Genomic DNA, 27,460 nt, shown 5'->3' with positions numbered 1-27,460 from the left:
ATATAGAATTTTACTTTATTTATTTTTTGGGTGTATCCAAACCAGTCGGTACTTTATTTTCTATTTTTTTCAAACATTTTATTATTTTTTATTTTGGATGAAATGAAATTCCTTAAATGAGATATTTGTAAATATTTTTTACATAACATTTTTAATTTTGTATGTTAGATACTATTTGCAATTGTTGCACATTATAAATACATACATATAATGCATACTATATTAGGAATACATAGAGACATACATATGTCTGTACGTACGAATATTCTAACTAAATTAATTTTCGAAGCAAATAAATTTCTATATAAACGATACATTTATTACAATAGTCGTTCACTCATCTGCTTCAGTTCGTCATTAGAAAATAGCAGCATCAGTATCAGTTAAAACGTTTTTGTTTCATAGGAAAATCTATTTTTCAAGAAAAAATAAACTCCTTCAGCACTTGTTAAATAATAAAAATAATATATTGAAATGAAGTTTATTGTTTCTATAATGCTCCTGATAGCAGCAGGAACCGCTATCGCAAGTACGCATGTGAATGTTTCGTTCAGTCAACATTCAAGTTCTGGCTCCACTGAACTACGAAATGATCATGTTCAACTTAAACCATCCGACTCCTTTGAACAATTTAATAATAACGATCAAAATGGACGCTTTGCTAGAATTCAAGTGGATGATAAAACGGCCAAAGTTAATATAAAAAGTAATCCAGAAGAAGTCTCAAATGCAAAAGCAAATCACGAATCTACGGCAGACTACCGTTCAGAACATGCACAAAATGAAGGAGCATCTGGATATTTCCGTGCCCAAGAACATAACCAACAAAGAGGGTTTTACATTTCTAATCACGCAAACAGCAATGGTCAGTTTAGAAATGTAAGTCCCCAGGATAAGCAAAATATGGAGTTCGAACGTTACATTCAAAATTATCATAGTGGGCCAACCGTAGAAACGGTAAGCTAAATAAAAAATATATCAATATTACTACCGTATACTAATGATCTTAAATACTGAATTCGTTAATAGAAAATAATTTAAAATGTCTCTAAAAAAGAAATTACACTTTTTATACTTCTAAGGATTATATAATTAGTTTTGTATTTAAATTAGGATTTATGTGAATTATTTTTTAATTTAATTCATAGGTATATGAGTCAGGAAAACCAGAAATGCAACATACATTGTCTACATCAGGCGACCATGAAGGTAAACAACGAGTTTCAAAGTTTGAGCGATTGGTTGCTCCATCTACTAAACCCGAGAGTGTTCAATCTGCTTCTGATGACATTAAACCAATAGTTAACCATCAGCCAGTAACATCAAGTCACACTGCATCAGTGTCTTCTTCATCATCATCAACATCGCCTTCATTATCGCCATCTGTTCCGAGTGTAGCAGTGAGTTCTACGAATGGTAACAGTTTTAAAGTAAACCTTAATCAAAAACCATCTCTAGTTGGCAAAGATGGTTTTAATTTCGATCTTAGTTATAATAAACCGAATTACAACGATCCTAATTTTAAATATAATGAAGGAAATTCTGACGCCCATTTCTATAATCAATTTCCGCCCACAGTTGAAGAACCTCAAGGCAGTTATGGCCAGTATTATGGCAATATCTATAACAGGCAACAAGTATCAGATGGTTATAATCCAGTTGAACAGAGACCTGTTGTCACAAAAACTATACAAATTGCACAACCCGCAATTAAAGCCAAAAAGTATGAGGTCCGTCATCCCGCTATTCAAAAAGAGTTCTATGATATTGAGGAACGTGTTGTTATTAAGCCTGCAGGCACTGTAGTTGTGGAACTAGAGAGACCGTCTGCTAAAATCCTTAAAGAAGAGACAACTTTACCTCTAGGCCACCCTCATCCAGCTGTGGCCTCAGCATACACGTCCAACCGAAATACTCCAACATTTAGCAACATTATTTATAGCAATGCTGGATCATCATCTAATCATCCAAATAACCAATACACCCCCCAACAGAATTACAACAACGATAACATGCCTGATCACCATTTATCGAGTGGATCTACTGTACAATCTTCTCCCACCTATGATCAAAACTCGAAAGATGTTATTTCAGAATCAAAACAAAACAAACCATATAATAGTGATAATCGTTTCCCTGCACCAACAACAGCAGCTCTACCCAAACCACATAATAGAGAAATTGTAGTTGTAACAGATGGGCATGGAAATCAACGTCAAATGACAACTGATCAATTCACTTATTCACGCGATGAAACTGACCAAGCCCCTTCAAGACCGGCTTACAATCACAGAAGTTCATTTGCATATGATAACGGACGCACTAGTGGCCAATCTAATATATCTCCCCAACGATCTGGTTTCCAGGCTAATCTGGATAACAGGAATGGTTTCACTTTTGACGCTGAGTATATTAATAACTCTGGTAATACTAATTTGCGTAATGAAAACAAGCCAGCTCGATTACAAGAGGCATCAGCTAGAGTGATAGAACAAAAGCAACAACAACAACCCATAATAAAACATGAACATAAAATTGTGTTGTCACCTAGTCAACATAATATTTATCTAAGCCGTAATCAAGAGGTCCCCCAAACTAAATTTATTGAAGAAACAGCTCAAGTACGAGAAATAAAACCACATCTGCAAAAACATAGACCTGGTGTAATGTACGCTACGGCTAATCATGCGCCTGAAGTGAAATATGTTCAAAGATCCGAATATCAGCCTCAATCTAGAGCGTCATCCCAAGTTGTACAACATCGTAATTTAGCACAAATTAATCTATCAGGTGGCCCAGTTAATAGAGTACAATACAGTGCTCCATATGCTCAGATGCGACTCAACTCAGATGAAGAACATTATAATAACCAACATGAGCATAAAGATCAAACTCATACTCAAAAAGTTGTTGCTTATGAGAAGAAATCTGAAAAGTTGGTCGCTGGAGATAAATCTATAAAAGATGAAAAGAAAACATCCATGGAAAATGTAATGGAAAAGGATGCTCCTCAGGCACATATCGAAATTAAAATCCCTCATTCATCGCATGATTCAAATAAAGCTATAGTTGTTAATTCTAAAATAAGACCCATGATGATGGACGATGATAGTGACCAAATTCATCATTCTAAATTAGAAATTTCTGTAGCAAATAAAGGAGAATCTCAGAAACATTACCAACAACAAACATCGAAAAACGAAGTCGACTCCAGCGACCAAAAGGACATTGACGACAATAAAAACGATAGTGACATCGATAGTGAACATTTATCTAATTTAAGAACAAAGCCTGACTGTGATCAATCCTCTAAAACAGACGAGAAAGGAAATTACGAAGTTTCTTCCGATTACAATAATTCTAAACAACAAAAATTCATGCGCATTGTCGAAGGTTCGAATTCTGCTTCCACACAAGCTTCTAACGAAGCTTCATCTTCCATCGAATCTGAAGCTGTTAAGCCAAACAGTCAAAGTCAACATCAAAATGTGGAAGAAAATACAAAAAGCACTGTTGGACACGTGAGTCCACCTGGTTCCCGTGTCATTGCTGCCACACCACCTCTCAAAGAATCAACTCCCAGCGAAAGTTTTCATAAACGTCGCATTGTTGTAAATCATCCTTTCCAGACCGTTCGCGAAGTTGTTGAGCACGAACCCTACACTAATTATCACGAAGTGCAAGTAAGTGAACCAGCTACGCCTGCGCTCTATCACTCTGCTAATTATTACCAACCCCATGGATCTTTCCGTCAATCTGAAAATGGACATTCTACTTATTACCATTAAGTGGACTAAACACAACGTTATAAAACGTGCTGGTTGGAATCGAGTTGTTTGTTTAATTTTTGCATTTAACATTTAAGTTATTACTAATATACGATTTCTATATATGTACTACATTCATTCATATATACATACTTATAAACAATACATTATAGTATTTTGTGGGTTTAGTTGGTGTTTTTTTTGAAATAATAGTAATAACACTGTACGATTAATAATATTCTTTATTAAGAAGTTAATTTCTTAAGTAATATTTTATATTTTATTTTAAATGCTTTATTCTAAGTTTTTAATAAACGCAATAATATGCAAATGCATATAAAAAATGAAAATAATAATGTATGTTTCTTCTATAATTTGATTTAATAAATATTTAATAGAGTTGAGTGTTATATTTGGCTATGCTACATATTTATATATACGAATTTTAGTCAACTTTTGTCAAAATACTCAAAATGTGGAGCGACCTAATGATAATAATCAGTTTTTTGTTTATAAGAGCGGTAAATTTAATGATAAACAAGTAGGTAAGTATAGTCGGGCATGGCCGAGCATATAATACCCTACACCATGAGTATAATTTTAAAATGTTTATTTTTTATAAAAAAAAAACTTTTATGTTGAATATTACCATAATTCCAAAATATTTAAGCAATTTATTGATAAAAAAACTAAAATTTCTAAAAGAGGCTTTATATAGGTCAAATATTGGCCGATTCTCGGTAAATTTGGGAAAAGGATATATTTTTAAATAACAGTTAGTTTTGTTGAGTTTCATTGCGATAAAAATGGTTACAAGTCAATTTTAGACGTTTAAGACATTTTTTGAAGGAGGGTTTGTATGGGGGCTAGGGTCAAATAAGGGCCGATCCTTACGAAAATCTGCAGTGCCATTTATACTTATATAAAACTTATTTGTGCTAATTTTTGAGAGATACTAGAATATTTGACGTAATTATGGCATAAAAAGTTCAAATCGGGAGGTACGGTTGTATGGGGGCTAGATGAAACAATGGTCCGATTTCAACCATTTTCAATAGGCTTCGTCCCTGTGCCAAAAAACATGCTTGGTCCAAATTTCATCAATTTATCTTGAAAATTGCGGCCGGTACCTTGCGCACAAGGTTTACATGGACTGGCTGTCTGGACAGACAGACGGACGGACGGACATGTCTTAATCGAATTAAAAAAATGATTCTGAATCGATCGGTATACTTTAAGGTGGGTATTGGACCAATATTTTTGTATATTACAAACATCAGCACAAACGTATAATACCCTCCCCACTATAGTGGTGTAGGGTATAAAAATATATTAAGGACCAATACTGTAAATAAATTTTACAGAGATATGGTTTCTATTAAAGTATTGAAGGGGATTTTTTATAGAAGGAAGGTTCATTCACGGACCGATCTTTAAATTTTGTAAATAGACTTTGTTACTACAGATTTTGTTTATTTAGAATTTTATCACTTTAGTGGAATTTTAAAGTTAGTAATGATCGATGATAGTTGGAGTGTTTTTGATTTTTATAAAACGTGTAAAATTTTGGTCATAGCAAAAAATATCTAAAGAAATTAAATCTCTATTTCTTCACTGTTTGCTCAAATAAACCTTTAATAATTTTCTTTAAATGCTTTATAGTAGCTTAATGGGATGCGAGTGGGATATCTTTCTAGAAAAAATATTTCTTAATTCAAGAATAAGATTTCAGATCTTATTAAGGTTAATTTTTTTTAAGATTTCATTCAACAAGGATAAAAAATTACATTATGTATTTTCTAAACTTAATAAGTATTATCGGAATTATCGTCGAAATTTTTAAGAATGTGATTAAATTATATTTTTTTATTAATTCCCAGTAAATTTTTTTCAATTTTTGGTAATGAGTATTGTAGGTAATGTAGTTATTTCACACATTACTTGGTAATGAGTGGTCTTTATTGATAAAATTATTTCATTTTTTTATAGAGCATATGTCCAATAAGGAATTAGTTAATGGTTTGAAACCTAGTCGATATTAGAAGATTTTTGAAGAAATATTGATATGTAATTTTGTGTAAAAAGTATTCCAAATAGCACGATAAAACAATTTTTTAATTGAACATTGGGTCATAGAATAGACTAATAAAAAAACAACTGTAATGCCGGTTATAAATTCAGAAAAGTCGGATAAGCAAATTTGTAACCAGTTATTTTTTATGTCATCGTCAAACAAATATAACTAGTTATTTACACAAAAAGAAAGTACTTACACTTTATTCCAATATTACTTATATGTACTTACCCGGTAAGTAGAATTTTGCTGGGTTATTATGTATATTAAAATATGGACAGATCGATATATTATTATCACACGGCCATTTAACGACCATTCAATTCTACGAACATCACATTTAACGAACAAGCTAATTTTTCCTATTGACTACCTTAAATAACGAACAAAACTTGTTTTTTGTACTCTGTTTAACGAACTAATAAAAATATTATTATTTAAATGAAGATAAAATGACATTTATCAAAAATAACAAATAACCTAAGTTGTAGCAAGCGTTGCTTTTATACACAAAACTGTAACACATTCTGGGTTCTTATTAAATTTTAGTTCTATGTAGCTATGTCCGTCCGTCCTTCAGATAATGACTTTAAGGCTCAATACTCGCTTAACAATACGAGTACGCCGAGTACTAACCGATATCTCTAACAAATTTTATGGGAATCGGTCCATAATTGACCTTACCCTCCATATCAGGCCCCTTAAGAAAATTACTTCAACGCTCATTACTCGCTTAAAAATACGAGTACAGCGATGAACTTCGAGAAATAACTTTAAAGCTCATGACAGAATTACAAATACAGCGATTAAATTCGACACAAATATGGTTTGAAGGTGAGTATATAAGATTCGGAATTTGGTGTTTTGTGCTATTTTTATAAAAAAGTATTAATTTTTATAAAATACATTTAAAAAATATTTTATGTACCTATTTTTAATTATTTTCCTACCAAAAACCCACGTTTTACTTAGTACTGCGTATAACGAACTTTTCAATTTTACGAACAGGCCTGACAACATATGGGTTCGTTAAATCGGAAAACTACTGTATTTCATTCTAGCAAACTAAATTCGACATGAACATGTTTTATAGGAACCTAAATCTCCTTGACAAATTTTATGGGGATCATTCCATAATTGGTAGGTTCAATAATGAACCCTTGTAAGGATCCTTCAGAAAATGACTTTGGCACTTATAGCTGGCGTTAAGAAGAATATGTAGCGATGAAATTAATATGAGCCATTTTTTAGAGCCATATCATTTTTTAAATCATAACCAATGGAATTTTCATCTCAGAAAATAACATTAGCGATTATAATGTGTTTAAAAATGCCAGAGTAGCGACAAAATGTAGTAGTTTTTTAGAAACTAAAATATATCTATAAACTTTTATGGAAATCGGGCGTTATTGGTTTCAAGCCATCATATAAGATACACTTTCAAAAATGACATTAGCACTGATAGATATCAATGCAATTTGAAAAGAACATGTTTCATTTAAACCATATTTCAAAGAATAAATAAGAAATGAAACTGTTGTCAAAAGTACCTAAGTCTACTGTCATCCGGTACTTAACTCTAAGAATGTATTAGTAGAATTCTCAAGTCAGCAAGTTGCAAAAAATAGTATAAAAATATTGAAAAAAAAAATTATTACATTTCAATTTATACTTTGAAAGGTTTCTTAAGATATTTTGCACATATTTTATCTATAAACATTTTATAAACACGTCTATTTGTTTTTTAATCTATAATATTGAAAAATAAATTATTTATTTGAAATATCTTTTTCGTTTACCATACGAAAATTTACAACATTGTTTTTTTAGTTTTAATTTCAAACAACAAAAATTCAATGTCAAAAAACAAAAAATATTTTTTTTTTCGTTTGTAAAAAATATATTATTTTCGGGCTATTAAATGTGTTTAAATCGTGCAAAAAAATTATAAAATATAATGTTAAGTGATAAAAAATATTTCAAAGTGCTATTATCCTCAAATTTTCGCATAAAAGTTTAGAAGTTTTGGGAGAGAGAATACAATTTTTACATATGTGTTGGATTTACACAGCACTCGTCTGTGAAGCGTAATGTTATTGTTGTAAAAAAATGACAGCGTTTCACTTCTTGTTTATTCTTTGCCATATTTTGTGTCATATTTTATGTGAATCGGCATATACAGTTGTGTTCAAAATAATAGGAGTGAAAATTTGAAAAATTTTGAATATAAATTTTTTAGTGAAATATTTACATTTATAAATAAATATTTTTATACTTTTATAATCGTTATTTTAAATGTTGAAGAAATTTATATAAAAAAATATATATTTTTTTTAATTTATATACAAAATCTGTTGTTCAAAATAATAGGAGTATTCGATTTAAGTTCAACTATTTTTAAAATAAAAACAAAAACGAAAGCACTTTCATCTAAAATATTATTAATTAATGTGTGCCAGTACAACATCAGTCATTTTTGTAAAGATTTTGTTTAGAATTTGGGTATATGAACCTCTGGAACTTAATGTCCTTCCGACAACAGTTTTGAGGGGCTTGATGACACATAACGTGGCCGATTATCAACAAATATAGAGTAATTTATTTAGAAAGCCTTAAAAGATGTTATACGCGAGGTCTTTTAACGTTTTGCTTTAGAATCAGTAAGTCGACAACCATGTAATGGCCTACTTCCTATGGAACGAGCTTCCACCAATTTAGAATCAAAAATATTTTTATACGACAACATTGTCATTTTATCAAATTTGTTTATTGGGAATATGAGAGCATATCTTGGACAAATATGTGTACCTATAACATTTGGGGTACGATAACATTTTACAATTTTTTAGACCATACCCTTTTTGTCAAGACCCATCATGAATAATTCCTATTATACAACTTCCTTGAAAGTTGGTTAGAGCTTAATATTTTTCGATTAATGGGCTTCCAATATATTTTCTGAATTCATTTAGATTTAAAAATATAATTTGTTGACGTATTCAGGCATTAAAAATTCATCCATTTATGAAACCACCTCTAAACGTGTTACGTGGCAAACTTAATGGGTTTCACTATATGCTTTATGGTCTGAAATTATTTTTTTTTTTAAACGATTTGTGTAAAAATTAATCTGAACGAACTGAATATTGAGCACCATGTTTAATAACTATGATTTTTCTTAGTTTCACTAGTTTGGGCCGCCCTAATGGGATTAATTTAAAAAAAATGATAAGCGCTTATGGAAAGCTGTTATAATTTTTGAATGAAATGTTTATTTTTTATGAGAGATTTTAAAATATTTGACTTCCTAAAGTATTCAAAAAGTCTTTTAATGATATTAACATGAGGATTTTCATATTTTGTTTGCGATATTTTTATAATTTTCTAGATATTTGAACAGATTTCATTTTCGTCAATTCTGTCATTTTCTTTCAGGATTTTAAGGGAAATAATTGTGAACTGACCTCAAAATCATCTAAATATAACAGTTTTATATCATATTTTAAATATTTACTACGAATAAAGGAAATTAATCTAACTTAGGTAAAATAATATACGGTACTCCTATTTTTTTGAACAGTCGTAATCGGATATGGATTTCGAAAAAAATTAATACCAAAAAAACTAATGAACCTATTTACAAAATGACATTTGTTTTGTATTTTAAACACTTAACAAATAAATATCGTGAAAAAAATATTTAATTTCTTTAAATCTTTTCTTTTTAAATTAAGCTGTGCAATTATTTTTCTGTCTCACTCCTATTTTTTTGAACACAGCTGTATATAAGGCTTCTTTGAAAAATAATATTTTCCAAAATTCATATTAATTAATTGGTTATGATGATGATGATGATGTGTATATAAGAAATAACACTTTACTTTATATTTAGGATTTAGAAATCCCGAAAATCGAATCCCGTTATTTTTAAAAATCAGTTCCGATTGGCATCCCCAATAATAGTACGGTATTTTTTTATTGTACTCTTGTTTATAAAAACAAGGCAGAGCAAGAATATCAGAGCGAGTGCAGAACTAGTGTGTTGTTATTGGCTAGAAACATGAAATCATAGGGTATACAGAGACGTCACGAGCAAAAAGCTATTTTCCTCTTATTCGCACAAAACGAATTCAATGATTTTTTTAGCTGTATTTTATATACCTCTTCTCACCAAACAATTTCAAAATCAAACAAAAGCTGATTTTAGACTTTTTCAAATGTCAAAAGTCACATCTCTGTATACTTTGTGATGAAATTAAGAAAGTGGAACCTGGCTTAAGTTAGAAGCCATAAAAGGGAACTTTTTGGTACTTTTTTGTTTTTCAAAAGGTACATTTTGAATTTTCTGTAATATTGAACCTAGAAAAATGAAATTAAGTATGTGGATTCGGAATTAAGTGAGAACACACATAAGGGAACTTTTTGGTACTTTTTCGTTCTACTTGGTACTTTTTTGTTTTTAGAAGGTACTTTTTGAATATTCTTTGAACTTCTTGGTAATTTTTGGTTTTTAGAAGGTACTTTTTGAATTTTATGTAATATTGAACCTAGAAACATGAAATTAAGCATGTAGATTCGGAATTAGGTAAAAACACATAAAAGGGAACTTTTTGGCACTTTTTCGTTTTTCAAATGGCACTTTTTGAGTTTTCTATAATAATGAACCCAGAAATATGAAATTAAGTATGTAGAGAGAGCCCAGATTAGACGAGAACAAATCAATGTGCATTTTAAAGTTATTTTTTGTTCTGCAAAATGTACTTTTTGAATTAACTATAATATTGAACCTAGAAATATGAAATAAAGTATGTAGAGTCGGAATTAGGTGAGAACCAGAAAATGTGAACTTTTTTGGTATTTTTTGTTTTTTAAAAGGTACTTTTTAATTTTTTACAATATTGAAATTAGAAATATGAAATTGAGTATGTAGAGTTTGAATTAGGTGAAACCCCAAAAAGGTAACATTTGGGAACTTTTTCGTTTTTCTAAAGGTACTCTTTTGAATTTTCCATAATATTGAATCTAGAAACTTGAAATTATACATGTTAAGCGGGAAGTTAGTTATGTAAAAGAGGACTTTTTGACAGTTTTTTTAACACGCCATGGTGAAGAACTCCTACTTGTTATATTTGAGAGCTATTTAAAGTGGGAAGACACTTTTTAAAAAATCTGTTATGTCATCTGAAAGTTCAATCTGTCGACTTAAAAATAAAAGTTTAACCTTCATATCTTTATGTTTCTTCGAGCCATCTTAACCTTAAGCTTGGTAAAACACAACTTTGACATTATTCATTGTTAAACTTATATTTTAAAGTCGGAAAAGATTAAAAACCTTAATTCTTTTGTCTTAAAAACCTTCCATTCCTTTGATGTAATTTCTAGAATATTTTTTGACATGACCGACTATAGTGAATTCAAAAATATTTAAACAATCTGTTATGAGCTCGAGAACTCTGTTCAACCATATTAAAGAGCCTTCATCCTTGTGCCAAATTTCATTAAATTATCTCCAAAATTATGGCACAAGATTTTCATGGACACACAGAAGGACGGACAGGTGAATCATTGCTTAATTTGATAAGAAAGTAATTCTAAGCCAATTGGTGTACTTTAAGGTGTTCAACCAATGTTTTTGGTTGTTACAAACATCAGCACAAACTCATGGCACCCTCCCCACTATAGGGTGTAGAGTATACAAATATTATTGAATTATAAAATAAAGCTATATTTCAATCTTTTCGACAGTGAATGGGTTCAAAAATTTGTAAAAACTAAATTTTATCAATCAGAAGAAGTTTTTTAAACTTTTTCAATACATTTCCAACAACAATAAAAAGGAAATAATTTAATTTGCATTAGGATAAGCAAATCGAACGCTACATAGATATATAAATGACTTTAAGAATTTGTGATTGCTACAATTATAAAAAATCTAATAAAAAAATATTCTATATATTATTATTTAAAACAATATTATAAGAAATATATAGAAATAAAGAAGGAAATAAGCAAAAAAATATGCGATTATAAGTAAAATATGCAGAAATATGCTGCAAAATATGTTCTAATAAATAGATGACAAAATTCGATTAATTGTTTGAAATGGATAAATGGCTAACTCAAGTGATCATGTGACCATGATATTGCATATTTTTGGTTGTCCTGATTATATTATGTATTATCTTATTTTATTATTATAATTATATCAGTTAAAATATAATACAAACCCAGATCGGCCATATTGGAAAAGTTACAAACACTATGACTTTTCATTTCTCAATCAGGTTAGTACCAGTCTCACCCATAACTAAAAGTGTTAAATAAAAAAGATTATTCAATATCTATGAACACATTTTTTAGTTTATAAATAGCGGCTGGCGTTTTTATTTGTCTTTTTTTGTGATTGTTTTTATAATTCTATTAGACATTTTATTACTTTATTTAGGATGAAACGAAATTCCTTAAATGTGACAAATACGAATTTGTAAATTTTTTATAGTTAGATTTGATGTACACGTACATATGTAATGTTGTACATATACGACATACTTTTAGATATGAGAATCTAATAAATAAATTGCTAATTAAATTTAAAACTTCTATCAGAATTTATCTTTGCTGGATTGTAACTTATTTTGTATATAAACGACACATTTAACTCAATAGTCGTTCACTCGTCTGCTTCAGTTCGTAATTAGAAAATAGCAGCATTAGTAGCATTAAATTATTTTTAAATTTATATTTTTTTAAAAATAAAAAATAAACTCCTTGAGCACTTGTAAAGAAATATTAAAAATACGAATATAAAATGCAGTTTACAGGTTTTGTATTGATCCTGATTTCTGGCACCGCTATCGCAAGTACGCATGTTAATGTTTCGTTCACTCAACATTCAAGTTCTGGCTCCACTGAACTACAAAATGATCATGTTGAACTTAAATCATCCGACTCCTTTGAACAATTTAATAATAACGATCAAAATAGACGCTTTGCTAGAATTCAAGTAAATGATAAAAAGGCCAACGTTGATATTAAAAATATTCCAAAAGTAGTATTAAGTGCACAAACAAATCACGAATCTACAGCAGACTATCGTTCAGAACATGCACAAACTGAAGGAGCATCTGGATATTTCCGTGCCCAAGAACATAACCAACAAAGAGGGTTATACATTTCTAATCACGGAAACAGCAATGGTCAGTTTAAAAATGTAAGTCCCCAGGATAAGCAAAATATGGAGTTCGAGCGTTACATTCAAAATTATCATAGTGGACCTACCGTAGAAACGGTAAGCTAAATAAAAAATATTAAAAAAGGATTGAATTAGTTAGTATATAATAATTTAAAATGTCTCTAAAAAAGAAATAACACTTTTTATACTTCTAGGGATTATATAATTAGTTTTGTATTTAAATTGGGATTTATGTGAATTATTTTTTAATTTAATTCATAGATATATGAGTCAGGAAAACCAGAAATGCAACATACATTGTCTACATCAGGCGACCATGAAGGTAAACAACGAGTTTCAAAGTTTGAGCGATTGGTTGCTCCATCTACTAAACCCGAGAGTGTTCAATCTGCTTCTGATGACATTAAACCAATAGTAAACCATCAGCCAGTAACATCAAGTCACACTGCATCAGTGTCTTCAACATCATCATCAACATCGCCTTCATTATCGCCATCTGTTCCGAGTGTAGCAGTGAGTTCTACGAATGGTAACAGTTTTAAAGTAAACCTTAATCAAAAACCATCTCTAGTTGGCAAAGATGGATTTAATTTCGATCTTAGTTATAATAAACCGAATAACAACGATCCTAATTTTAAATATAATGAAGGAAATTCTGACGCCCATTTCTATAATCAATTTCCGCCTACAGTTGAAGAACCTCAAGGTAGTTATGGCCAGTATTATGGCAATATCTATAATAGGCAACAAGTATCAGATGGCTATAATCCAGATGAACAGAGACCTGTTGTCACAAAAACTATACAAATTGCACAACCCGCAATTAAAGCCAAAAAGTATGAGGTCCGTCATCCCGCTATTCAAAAAGAGTTCTATGATATTGAGGAACGTGTTGTTATTAAGCCTGCGGGCACTGTAGTTGTGGAACTAGAGAGACCGTCTGCTAAAATCCTTAAAGAAGAGACAACTTTACCTCTGGGTCACCCTCATCCAGCTGTGGCCTCAGCATACACGTCCAACCGAAATACTCCAACATTTAGCAACATTATTTACAGCAATTCTGGATCATCATCGAATCATCCAAATAACCAATACACCCCCCAACAGAATTACAACAACGATAACATGCCAGATCATCATTTATCGAGTGGATCTACTGTACAGTCTTCTCCCACCTATGATCAAAACTCGAAAGATGTTATTTCAGAATCAAAACAAAACAAACCATATAATAGTGATAATCGTTTCCCTGCACCAACAACAGCAGCTCTACCCAAACCACATAATAGAGAAATTGTAGTTGTAACAGATGGGCATGGAAATCAACGTCAAATGACAACTGATCAATTTACTTATTCACGCGATGAAACTGACCAAGCCCCTTCAAGACCGGCTTACAATCACAGAAGTTCATTTGCATATGATAACGGACGCACTAGAGGCCAATCTAATATATCTCCCCAACGATCTGGTTTCCAGGCTAATCTGGATAACAGGAATGGTTTCACTTTTGACGCTGAGTATATTAATAACTCTGGTAATACTAATTTGCGTAATGAAAACAAGCCAGCGCGATTACAAGAAGCATCAGCTAGAGTGATAGAACAAAAGCAACAACCACAACCCATAATAAAACATGAACATAAAATTGTGTTGTCACCTAGTCAACATAATATTTATCTAAGCCGTAATCAAGAGGTCCCCCAAACTAAATTTATTGAAGAAACAGCTCAAGTACGAGAAATAAAACCACATCTGCAAAAACATAGACCTGGTGTAGTGTACGCTACGGCTAATCATGCGCCTGAAGTGAAATATGTTCAAAGATCCGAATATCAGCCTCAATCTAGAGCGTCATCCCAAGTTGTACAACATCGTAATTTAGCACAAATTAATCTATCAGATGGCTCAGTTAATAGAGTACAATACAGTGCTCCATATGCTCAGATGCGACTCAACTCAGATGAAGAACTATATAATAACCAACATAAGCACAAAGATCAAACTCATCCTCAAAAAGTTGTTGCTTATGAGAAGAAATCTGAAAAGTTGGTCGCTGAAGATAAATCTATAAAAGATGAAAACAAAATATCCATGCAAAAGGATGCTCCTCAGGCACATATCGAAATTAAAATCCCTCATTCATCGCATGATTCAAATAAAGCTATAGCTGTTAATTCTAAAATAAGACCCATGATGATGGACGATGATAGTGACCAAACTCATCATTCTAAATTAGAAATTTCTGTAGAAAATAAAGGAGAATCTCAGAAACATTACCAACAACAAACATCGAAAAACGAAGTCGACTCCAGCGACCAAATGGACATTAACGACAATAAAAACGATAGTGACATCGATAGTGAACATTTATCTAATTTAAGAACAAAGCCTGACTGTGATCAATCCTCTAAAACAGACGAGAAAGGAAATTACGAAGTTTCTTCCGATTACAATAATTCTAAACAACAAAAATTCATGCGCATTGTCGAAGGTTCAAATTCTGCTTCCACACAAACTTCTAACGAAGCTTCATCTTTCATCGAATCTGAAGCTGTTAAGCCAAACAGTCAACATCAAAATGTGGAAGAAAATACAAAAAGCACTGTTGGACACGTGAGTCCACCAGGTTCCCGTGTCATTGCTGCCACACCACCTCTCAAGGAATCAACTCCCAGCGAAAGTTTCCATAAACGTCGCATTGTTGTAAATCATCCTTTCCAGACGGTTCGCGAAGTTGTTGAGCACGAACCCTACACTAATTATCATGAAGTGCAAGTAAGTGAACCAGCTACGCCTGCCCTCTACCATTCTGCTAACTATTACCAACCCCATGGATCTTTTCGTCAATCTAGTAATTGAAAAGCTTATTTCTAAAATTGCGAAAAATATTAACGTGTTGGTTAAGTTCAAAGTTCAGCTACTCTATTTATGTTTTTAATGGTTAATTTATGTATTTGCGTTTATTTTATGATGAAAACGTTTTCAATTTTAAGTAAATAAATAAAGGCATTGAAAAATTAAGGACATGGATGATCGGAAATTAATTAATCTTACGCATTGAGATTGTAATGTATGTGTGTACATTAGAATGCCCTAAAGCCCCTTTTATAGTATACCAAATTTTTTTTGAAGTTATTAAAAAAAAGAAAGTTTTATTAGACCAGGGATGTACTTTAATGTAAACACAAAAAGATTAAACAGCTGTTTCCATCTTATTTGTTATTGTGTTATACCAATAGTGTAAACGCTAAAATATATGTACATAAATCATACGACTTTTATTCACCCCTATCGATAACCAACATTTGACGTGAAATATGTTCACTTTTTTCGTTCGCTAAATTTTTTGTCGTGAAAAAATTCCCCTGTTTTGAAATTTTTTTGTGGAATTTTGGAAACATTAAACAGCTGTTCCATACAAAATCAACTCTTGTGAATGAATTGTTAACAACAAATTCACGATAGCAATTTTCCCTTCAAGGGAAATGAAAATTTCAAGGGAACAAAATTTTCACTCCTATCGGAGATAGGGGTGATTATGTTCTTTTTTTTGAAATATGGATGAAATTTAGCAAAAGCACAAAAAAATTGATTTCACCCTTATATATGCTGGAGCTATTCATAAACTGTATATTCGCTTTGGCTAACAGACAACACGTCTATTGTATATATCAATTGTACTTCGTAATTTTCTAATTGTAATTCAGAAATTGTATTTAGTATATGTATGGTAATTTCTACAATTGTCAATGGTATAGTTTTGACACCTGCTAATATTCCTTAGTGGCATTCATATTATTGTAAATTAATATGAATGATTTCAAGCGTAGCGGCCGGTTAGGTTAGGCGTAAGTGTCTTCGTTCTTAAGGTAATTATGAGCTTCAAAGCCCTTTTAAAATGTCAAATAAAGAATTCTAAACAAAATCGAAAGGGTTTGTTCTTGGTACTAAGCTAACGATATGTCTGATTTTATGTTTATATGTTCAATATTGTAAAATACCAAAAGTATCAATAGTTAATAACAGAATTATTGTTTTACTCTCACCAAAATGAAAAAATATTTTTAAGTTTGGTTATACTAGGATCCTTATCCACTTAAAGTGTAAAATTATATTTATTCTTCTTATTCTTGTGTCTTCTTCTTTATCTATAAACTCAATAATTAAATCATGATTCTACTCTGAAAAAAAAATCCCTCAAAATCAATGCTTTTACAAAATTATAATAGTATACAATTTTTCCCGTAGAAACCTACTATAAACTTATTTTTATAGAATATATGTACATACATATATGTATTAAAATTTACAAAAGTATAATTTTCATATAAAAATTCGTTAACGTTTTATTGTACTTAAAAATAGTATATATTTATATAAATAACTTAACAGTCCTACTTTGAAACAAATTTACTTTTAAACAACCAATTACAAACGTAAAATATTTAATACACATTTAGATAAGAACAGAAACTTAATCGTTTTCTTAATTTCATCTACGTTTGATATAACCTGCATTTTTAAATAACTTATATACCATATCACGAGGTATCTTCTCAGCTTCACGATCTATAACTGGCATTTCTTTATCTGTAAACCAGGATTGTTTGGCCAATGCTGCTGCAATGTTGGGATTACTGTAAAAGCGATTACTTTTCGAAAGTTCTGGTGGTAATTGCGCTTCGCGATGTGCGTTTTCTACAACAGACGGATGGGCATAGGGCTGAGAGACAGGGGCTAAATGTTGATGATAAAAGAATTGCCCATTACAGAATGCTGCCAAAGTGACAAGGAATGCAAATAAAACGAACATCAAGTGCATAATTCTAAAAAGAGAAATATTTATATTATTCTAAATGAGAAAACTTAAAATGTTTGTTAGTTTAAAAATGATCTGCTTATCCATAATAAACACTATTATAATCCATCCCATATTGATCTCAATTATGGAAGAAATGTACTGTTTCTTTAATAGTTACATACATATGTAACTATTAAAGATGAATTTGACCCCGGATTAGATGGGGTCAAAGTTCGACATTTTGGTTATACAAGGTTTTTTAAATGAGTGTAACTTTTCACCTATCGGTGCTAGCAAAACATTTTTAAAGGACTTTAGATAGCGATATCTTCAATGTTTGCAAATAAGTATACTTCTAAGGCAAGTAAACTCCACGTTCAGTAACTATTCAATCTGTAGATATTTTGTCTGTTAAAATAATTTTTGTATGAGAAATAGCAATTTAACCTTACGACAATTGCGTGTTTGTGTATTATTTTCTAAAAAGAACAGTTATACTTTATATTTACAGGTGTAGGTATATGATCGGCCTCGCCGACTATAACTTCTTACTTATTTAATTTCAAAAACTCGTTAAAACTTTAATTTTAAAGCATGTCTTATTACATTTTAAAATCACATTTTTTTATTCCTACATTTTTAATGCTCTTTAAACACCTTTTTAAGAGCATATTTAAGGTTTGTTCATAACATATTTATTTAGTTTTACACAAATTTATATTTTGTCTGATTTTACCATTATAAATACTAGTTGATTAAAATTTAATTGCAAATAAAATAGTTTATTTTATAATAAGAAATTAGAAAAAGAACAATTAAAATTGTGGGTTTTCTGTATTTTTTAAATAATTACACGGTGAAAATGACAATGAAAAACGCTCAGACATGTAAACTATCAATGTCTTTAAAGCGATTAATAACGGAAACTTTAAACACACTTCGTATCATATCCAAAAAATTTTACTACTTTTTTTTAAACATCCCAAACAGTGAAAAGTTATTAGTCACTGTTTTCCAATTTCGATCGGGTAGCATATGATCTGTGTATAATATTTAAATTTTATAAAAATGCTCTCATGTAAAGGCATATATTACGCACTGTAGGGGTTAAAATTATTCGATTCGATTAAAATTTTGTAAGTTCTTTTGTATCAGATGTCACAAACATTCGACGCATCCGTATATATTTACTTAAAATTATATAAAAATCAACATTTATGAATTCGCATAATTTGACACATAATAATATTATAATATTATTGTTTGTTCTAATTATATTTACATATGTATGTAAATGTGTACAATTAAGTTATTTCTGTCATGTTTATTGAGACACACCCACAATTTATTTAACACTTACAATATTTATAAATAATTTTGTTTTTAACCTGATTTAGTTCTACTTTTTTAGTTTTGTACGTTACAGTCACTGTTTTATAAAAAACTAACATTAGAATTGCTCCGTTTCGATCTTTTATGTTAAAAGCACCGAATGCCACACATTTTCTATAAAAAAAACTGACTCCAATAGATATAAAAAAACAAACTACAAACAGACTTTGGAATAGATTGGAGGAGAACAACCTAAAACATTCTCATTCATATATACAGTCATACATTCGTATGGATGTATGTATGTTGATAGAAGTTAGTCATTCCATTCAGTAATTTAGCAAATAAACAGGCTGTGGTAGTAGATAGGTATATGCTGGATATGTATGCTGCTTAATAATCATTGACGAAGCAATAGCATAAACATTAAAAACAATAACAATTGCTACTTACTTTGTTTAAACAATAGTTTTTACACGCTCACAAATATATTTACATACATACGTATATACATTTGCATGTATTTAATTTATTCATAACAAACAAACTTCTTGGTTAACTCTTTTGTAATGAGACACATTTAACATTGATTGTTTTAATTTAGCACTTCTACGTAAATGCAGTAAATTATAAACATTAGGGTAGTTTTTATATTTCACAGTTTTTAAAATAATAATTAACTCGTGTCATCAAAAATCTATTTTGTAGTTGAATATCCCGGAAAATTTTGAGCAAAACGTACTATATATCAATGATCTAGTGTCATTAAAATCAAATTTGTAGATGGGTCAATGTTTGGTATATTATGGATTGGATGCCATTGTACTGATCAAATTTATGCTTTCAGTTTGTTTTACATAGGATTTCTATGCAAATGCATGCTTTTAGTAAGTAACTCAAAATAACTTTTAACTAGTTTTTAATTTTTCTACAATAAATTGTTTTGTTTTTTCTGTATTTCATATTTATACCCTATGCCACTTTAGTGGGGAGGATATGTTAGATTTGTGCTGATGTTTGTGACATACAAAAATATTCGTCCTATACCCACCCTAAAGTATACCAATCGGCTTAGAATCATTTTCTGAATCGATTAAGCTATGTCCGTCCGACCGGCTGGCTACCAATGTAAACCTTGCGCGCAAGGTACAGGCCGCATTCTCAAGATAATTGGTTGAAATTTGGCACACGCTTCTTTTGGCCCAATGACGAAGCCTAATGGTTAAAATTGGTTCATTATTTCGACTAGCCCCCTTACAAACGTACCCCCCCAAATAGGGCGTTTGGGTTCATAATTAAGTTAAATGTGCTATTATGTCAACAAAAGTCGACAAAACTTAGTTTTATAGAACTATAAATGACACTACCGATTTTTGTTATGATCGGACTTCATTTGACACTAGCTCCCATACAAACTCCACTTCAGATGATCAAAATTCTACATAAATAACTTTGAAGTAGACTTATCTTCCCCTACCAACATTTAAAAGGTTAGGGCCATATTTTCCCTTACACCCCTTTGAGCCCTCTTGTAAAAAATTTATTTTTTTTGCCAAAAAAAAATATTATCAAATTTTGGTAATGAATGGTCTTTATTATATATTAATAATTTTTTGGATAGGATTTGTAGTAGAGTATTCAATTATTCGGGTTTTTGTCTTATTCGGTTTATTCGACAAATAATTATTTGAGGTTTTACGTTAGCCGGTTAATAATCGGATAATTAAAAATTATTCGGTTATTCGAACAAAAGAAACTAGATGTTACTATCGCTTTTTATAATAATTTTCTTCATATTACACACAGTAACAATTTTGAAAACAAGCTGTCAAAATAGATTACACCTATAGCAATTCTGCGTACTCCGATTTTTATGTCCTTATAAAAGGATTTCAAAGTTTAAAGGACTACAAACAAATATTTGAAATAATTATATGCATTTTATGATGCTAATATTGGTGTCAAATGGATGCTAGTAATCTGTACATTCTATATACTATATTATTTACCTGTCTCACTTAGAAAAAAAAACGAAAAAGAAATTAAATTTAAAAACGTTTCATTTTCGAAACAAAAACTTTTAACTACTTTTTTTGACAAATTTTCTGTTAGATTTTCAATTCTTTCTTGATGATTTGAAATAAATTATATTATTTCGAAGCAAAGAAAGCCACCTTCATTTGAAATTAATATTAATGCCAACTTTTTAATATAAATTTGGAATTCATCTTTTGAAATCGGTTGTCTTTTAAACTTTAAAGTCCTTTAATGAGCCGATTATGAAAAACTGAGTACACAGAGTTAATACTTATGGTCCACAGTTTCCTGTAACCATAGATCATGTTTGAAAATAACTTTTGAACGGTTTATAAACAAAATTATTATTTTCACTTCTTTCACTATAATTGTATGTTTAATTCTTCTCAAATATTATAAACCATTCCCGTTTATGTGAAATGCTTTTCTATATAAAGAAATTACTGTTTTTAAGATTTTCAACGAGTTCTAGAATTCATAAGTTCCCTTAAGCACTAGTTCAACTATAACTGTTGCTGAAGAACTTATTGGAAAAACTTAAGAACACAACAATGTTCCCAAAAAACTGGTTGTAGAAATAAATGCTATATAATTATTTCCATGATTTCTTTTCAAAAATCATCAAGTAAATTTTCTTTATTATAGAAAAATTATTAAGAAATTAAGAAAAGAAGAAAATTTATAATAAAAATATTCAATTATGTAGAAAATATATAGTAATTTTACTGCTAAATAGGGAGTTTTTCTTAATCGGTTAATTGATAGAAATTATTCGGTTTATTCGTTATTTGAAATTTGACAATTTTCATTTATTCGAACGATTAATCGTCAAAAATAAATCGATTAACCGATCGACGATTAATCGTTTGAATACTCTAATTTGTAGCCATATTTATAGAGCGTATGTCCAACAATTAATTAGTTAATAATTTTTAACCTAGTCGATATTAAAAGATTTTTGAAAAAATATTGTTTTGTACATTTGTGTAAAAACTATCTCAAATAGCTGTTAATGGATCATTAGGTTTTAGAATAGACTAATAAACACAGAAAATAACTGTAAAGCCGGTTTTAAATTCGGAGCACATTTGTAACCAGTTATTTTTTGGTCATCGTCAAACAAAAATAAGTAGTTATTCACCCAATTTTACTTGCCTAATTACCGGGTAAGTAAATATTTTGCTGCGAAACAATAAAATTCGAAATTCGGGAGAAATATAATTTATACAAAAAAGCATTCATTCACAAAATTTTATTAGAATTACTAACGAGCTTTCCACTTTCAGAAATATATTCTAATTAAAGTTGTTTCTTAATCTTTATATTTGTCATTCTAGAAGTCGTGGTTCCGTTGAAGGAGTATTATAGTACATAAAGCAATCCTTAAAATAACATTTTTTTGAGGAGTTTTATTTTTTTCTATCAGAAAATAAAACTCATTTTCAATAATAATGCCTTCCGAAAAATTTAAAAAAGCTTGTGTTCATTCATAACAGAAAACTTACCATTTGCCGTTTTTGATTCAGATGTTTTCAACGTCAGTACGAATCAACTATTTAATGGACTTGGTCAGATATACTCAATAAAATAAGAGACTGAAAAAATATATAAAAACATTCATTAATTTTTTGACTGGGAAAACAAAACTCCCCAAATGAGTGTTATTTTCAGATGGAAAAAAAAATTCTCAATTAATTGTTATTTTATGAAGGAAAAATAAAACTTATTTTTTAAATGTTTCAGTCAAAATTTTATTATTTCCGTTAACAAGTAACTGTGAAAAAGCACTTCAATACGATTATATTGGTATATATAGGTATAGGTTTACGTTGACTCCAATATAGAGATTTTTTGGGTTAAAAATTTCGGAATAACTGTTATTTACAGTCCCTGATTCTGTAGTTTATCTGCATTATCAAAAAAGTGTTGAGTCAATAAAAAACATCAACAATTACGAAAAGTCATGATAAAAATAAAGAAGGTAGTGCCCATATAGTAGCACATATAGTTTGTACGTGTATATCTTTTTCCAATATTCTAGTCTAGAGCCTACATGTTGAGGTTAAACTATTCACTAGTTTTGCCTGTACACTAGTCTATAGTTTGGACAATACATTAGTCTATATCCTAGACTATACACTAGTATATACTCTGAACTATACAATAGTCTATATTCTGAATCATACACTAGCCTATAGTATAGACAATACACTACTCTATATTTTGGGCTATATTATTCTCTATACTCTGGACTTTAAACATGTATTTAGTCTGGACACTAGTCTTTAATCTAAGCTATTCATTTGTTTATAGTATTGACTCTACTATAGTTTGGACTATGCACTATCCAGCAAAAATAAAATGAAGTACTTCCAAATGAATAACATTTATCACCACTTCAAAAGTAACACTAAATAATTTTTTTTATCTCTAGTGGAAGTGATGTCTATTGACGTCCAAAGAAGCGAAACAAGTCCACTTTTTTAATTAAAGCTATATTTTTGTACTAAAATTGTTTGAATTAAACCAATTTTATTTTGGAGTTAATTGATAAATGCGCGTAATTTTATAATAAAAAGGACATCCCTCTATGACAAGCCTGTGTTAAAAACATAACTCTTAAGGTCTTTTTCAGTACTTTTCTTGGTTCTTTTCTTTCTGGGTAGTTTTCTATCTGGACTATAAATTTGTCTATAGTCTGGACTATTTACTAGTCTATACTCCGGCTTATAGTTAATATACACAGAAAAAAATGAAATTCAAAATCAAACAAAAAATTCATAAAGCCAAGTATTTTTTTTTACTAAAATAGGACCTATCACGAAATTCGTAAAATCAAGTACTCGAATTCGTAAACTCTTTATTGAAAAAATTTCAGAATTTTTCTTATTAAAATAATATACTATTTACAAAAAACATTAATAAATATTCGCAACATTTCCAGACAATTATTTTACTAACACAATAACGCAAGTTATTTGTACTGAAATTTAAGCAAATTTTTTAGAAAGATAAATAATTTATTGTATTTTAGAAATAATAACAATCATAATTTCTTATTGAATCTATAAACATTTTGTTAAAAATATATATTGAATTTTAACAAAAATTTTACAAATTCTTTAAAAATAAAAATTGTAAAAAAATTTATAAGTAATACTTACAACAATTTTATTTCACATTCTAGAAACTACTATTTTGTACTGTAAAAACTCAAACACTTATACATTAAATGTTAAAAACCAAATAAGAATTATATCAATTCATTTTAATACATTTTAAACTTGTTTTATTGTTGTATTCCATATGCTGACAAAAATATTGAATCAGTAAAATATTTTACTGCAAATTTATTTTATTTCAATAAAGTGTTTGTTAGAAAATATTTTCCTTCTGTGTGAAAATTAAACAAACTTATTATAAACCCAAACAAAAATATTTATAAAAGTCGAAATTAAATATAAGCAAACGATTGTTAAGAAAAAATTGTACATATTTTTTTCTGTGTAATAGAAACTTCAAAATCCTTAAGCATGTCAGATGTAGAATTTCAAACAACAAAGGGACTACTCACTATCAACACTGAATTTCAATAGGTCATTCAAAACCATAGTACCGGCAACAGATGATTGGGCCATAAACACTGTGGTAAAAGATGAAATGATCTCAATCTTCACTGATGATTCTAAAACAGAAAGGAGCACGGGATCGAAAATCTTCTGTTTCTTCGCCTATCAGGTACCAGCACGGTCATTCAAGCAGATATATAGGCCTTCGATACAGCCACCAGAAGAATCCGGGACCTAGCAAAAAAAGACGTACAAAAAAGTAGTAAATGCATGGGTTCAACTGATAATGAACTGGTTCATATTTAGGTGAAACATGATGGTTTTAACATTAGCGTGTCATTGTGGAGAATGGGTTCGTATTTGGAAATATATCACGTCATTAAAATGAGTGCTTATAACCAATGAACATTCGATGATTCTAATGCGTAAAAATACCCAATTTCAAAATCGTTTAAACTTTCAACTAAAATGGTATTGTCTTCTATTATTAAGCTAGATGTTAAAATGGATTTAATATTACTAATTTTAACAAGTATTAAATACAAAAATTTAATATTTATCCTGCAGAAAATGAAGCGATAATTGTCTTAATTCCACTAGTACTATTACTAGAACTAGAGACACTGGTATAAATTGGGTTAGAGTTTATAAGGAAAAATACTAGTAGTAGGAGTAGTTGAATAGCGTCACTTGTAGACTGATTTTTGTTTGACATGTGTTGGGAAAAATAAATTTTTTAAATTATTAAAATATAACTTTGAAAAACGATATTTTCAAAAATAACCCTTCCAAATGAGAGAATAAATAGTGCATGCAAATTTAGGTCCAGCTGCAAACAAATCCCTTTGTAAGAACGTCTGTTAAATTTAAAAACTGCAATAAGTTTTTATAACGAAATGGAGATATGTACCTGGATGGAATTTTTGGACACAATAAAATCAATGATATCAACGTTGGTGATATGGATAGAACCAGAATTTCTTAAACTTTCATATTGAATTGTTAGGTAAATTTTAATAAAATTTTTTATATTATTTATTTGGTATATTTAGAAATAAAACCGTATAAAAAACCAGGATGTGCAGTAATTTTCACTTCGAATTGTGCAGGAGGATTGCAAAAGAGCAAAGCAACCAATTGTGGCGACTTTTTATGAATATTAGAACTAGTATCAAACTGGTTATAAATAATCCAATGGGTTCATGTGTACTAGTATAAGTCTAGAACTAATGGTACTAGTAATTTTAGGACATACGGTCATCCAGGAAAATGAAATATCTGATGAATGCACAGCTAAAGGGTCATCCCTAGAGTTAACCCTTGCGCAAAAGGGATATTCATGACTGATCTTTGAATGAGACGGAACTCAAGTGGTCAAATATCACACTGCTCTTGTCTGACAATGGATAGGTCTAGGACCCTCTTGCCTCGATTATGTTTCTAACTATTGTATTACTGGCTGGGAGTTGTGTTGTGTGCTCGATAAATAAGTTAGAAAATAAATAATAATTGTCATATAGTAGTATATAGGCGATACTAATTGTCAAGGACCTAAGTCCCCTAAGTCAAAGATCTAACTGGTGAGAATGTATTATTAGAAGCACAAAAATAAACACAGTTGTTCAAAAGGTACTAAATAAAAAATGTATTTTTGGACGTTATTCTTTGTGTGTTCTTAATGGAATTTTATATGGCAATTAATAAAAATATTAGTTATTTATTTTTTTTTTTTGAAAATATATTTTATCTCAAAACATATTATAAACACGTTTTTTGTTATTTTTTTCTGCACTAAAATGTACAACTTTTCATTTTTTAGTTTTAATTAAAATAAAATGTCAAAGAATAAAAAATATTTTTTTCGTTTGTAAAATATAAATTATTTTCGGGGTTTTAAATAAATAAAAAGTGTTGAAAAAATAATAAACATTAAGTTTAAGTGATAAGAAAAACGAATAAGTGGTAATATCCTCGCAATTTGAAGTTTAGTGAGTGCGTTTAGTTCTCAAAAGTTTGATTTATTCTCTCAGAGCTCGTCTGTGTGAAGAGAATAAAAATTTTTGTTTGAAAATCCCTTCTGTTACGCCTATATGTACTACTATGTATATGGTTTCGCCTATATGTACTACTATATGATTATAGTTATAAACATTTGAATTTCATAACATATACAATCATCGCGATAAATATTTATACCAATTATTTTTAAATTGTTTATTGTAAAAATATTTAATTTTTTAATGTGGTGAAATAGAATCATAAAATTTTGTTAAAAAATCAACTAGAACAAAGTATCGAGGTCAAACCTGTCTCCTTAACACAGGTTTTCTCAAATAGCATTGTAATCAATGCGTTCTATTAAAGGTCAAAATTTGTACAAAACTAACAAAATCTACAAAAAAATTAATAACAATAATATTATTACATACACATGAAAACAAAAGCAATTATTTTCATTAATTGATAGCGTATAAAAAAGTGTTTTAAACATAAATTAATTATAACCAAAAATAATTAAGCAATACACAATAACAAAACTATAGAAAAGGTAATTCAGGTTGCAGAAATATACGCAAATGTATAAACAGATCTAAACACAAAAATATTATTAACACCTTTATTAAAACCAAAACATAATTACTTATATGTACATAGGTATGTACTTCCAACGTTATCTAGAATATC

At 29.6% G+C, this 27,460-nt stretch overlaps 2 protein-coding genes across 3 annotated transcripts; one reads left to right on the top strand and one right to left on the bottom strand.

Moving 5' to 3' along the window:
* The first annotated feature begins 316 nt into the window (after nt 1-316).
* Nucleotides 317-16,026, top strand: LOC111676591 (probable serine/threonine-protein kinase DDB_G0282963). Of its 2 annotated transcripts, XM_046953054.1 has the most exons (3): nt 317-957; nt 1,149-3,002; nt 15,137-16,026. In XM_046953054.1, exons 1-3 carry the CDS (start codon nt 475-477, stop codon nt 15,893-15,895), a joined length of 3,096 nt encoding a protein of 1,031 aa, XP_046809010.1. In that variant the 5' UTR covers nt 317-474; the 3' UTR covers nt 15,896-16,026. The 2 variants fall into 2 exon arrangements, with proteins under 2 accessions (XP_046809010.1, XP_023293310.2); XM_023437542.2 differs by lacking the exon at nt 15,137-16,026 and having other exon boundaries at nt 1,149-3,978.
* A 1,330-nt stretch (nt 16,027-17,356) lies between these two features.
* On the bottom strand, nt 17,357-19,248 carry LOC111685539. The gene is made up of 2 exons (XM_023447805.2): nt 19,198-19,248; nt 17,357-17,862 (listed from the first exon to the last, which is right to left on the bottom strand). The coding sequence occupies exon 2, from the start codon at nt 17,856-17,858 to the stop codon at nt 17,529-17,531; it is 330 nt and encodes a 109-aa protein (XP_023303573.1). The 5' UTR covers nt 17,859-17,862; nt 19,198-19,248; the 3' UTR covers nt 17,357-17,528.
* Nucleotides 19,249-27,460: the final 8,212 nt, after the last annotated feature.

Source organism: Lucilia cuprina, chromosome 5 (assembly GCF_022045245.1).
Source record: "Lucilia cuprina isolate Lc7/37 chromosome 5, ASM2204524v1, whole genome shotgun sequence".
NCBI classification, from domain to species: domain Eukaryota; kingdom Metazoa; phylum Arthropoda; class Insecta; order Diptera; family Calliphoridae; genus Lucilia; species Lucilia cuprina.
Note: the sequence above shows the minus strand (reverse complement) of the source record. Positions and strands in the feature narration are given on the sequence as shown.

Excerpts from the sequence above, each read along its gene's own strand:
- LOC111676591 (XM_023437542.2), top strand. The coding sequence starts at position 475 with ATGAAGTTTATTGTTTCTATAATGCTCCTGATAGCAGCAGGAACCGCT. Across the intron at positions 958-1,148 it reads GTGGGCCAACCGTAGAAACG|GTATATGAGTCAGGAAAACC; the intron begins GTAAGCTAAATA and ends TTTAATTCATAG.
- LOC111685539 (XM_023447805.2), bottom strand. The coding sequence starts at position 17,858 with ATGCACTTGATGTTCGTTTTATTTGCATTCCTTGTCACTTTGGCAGCA.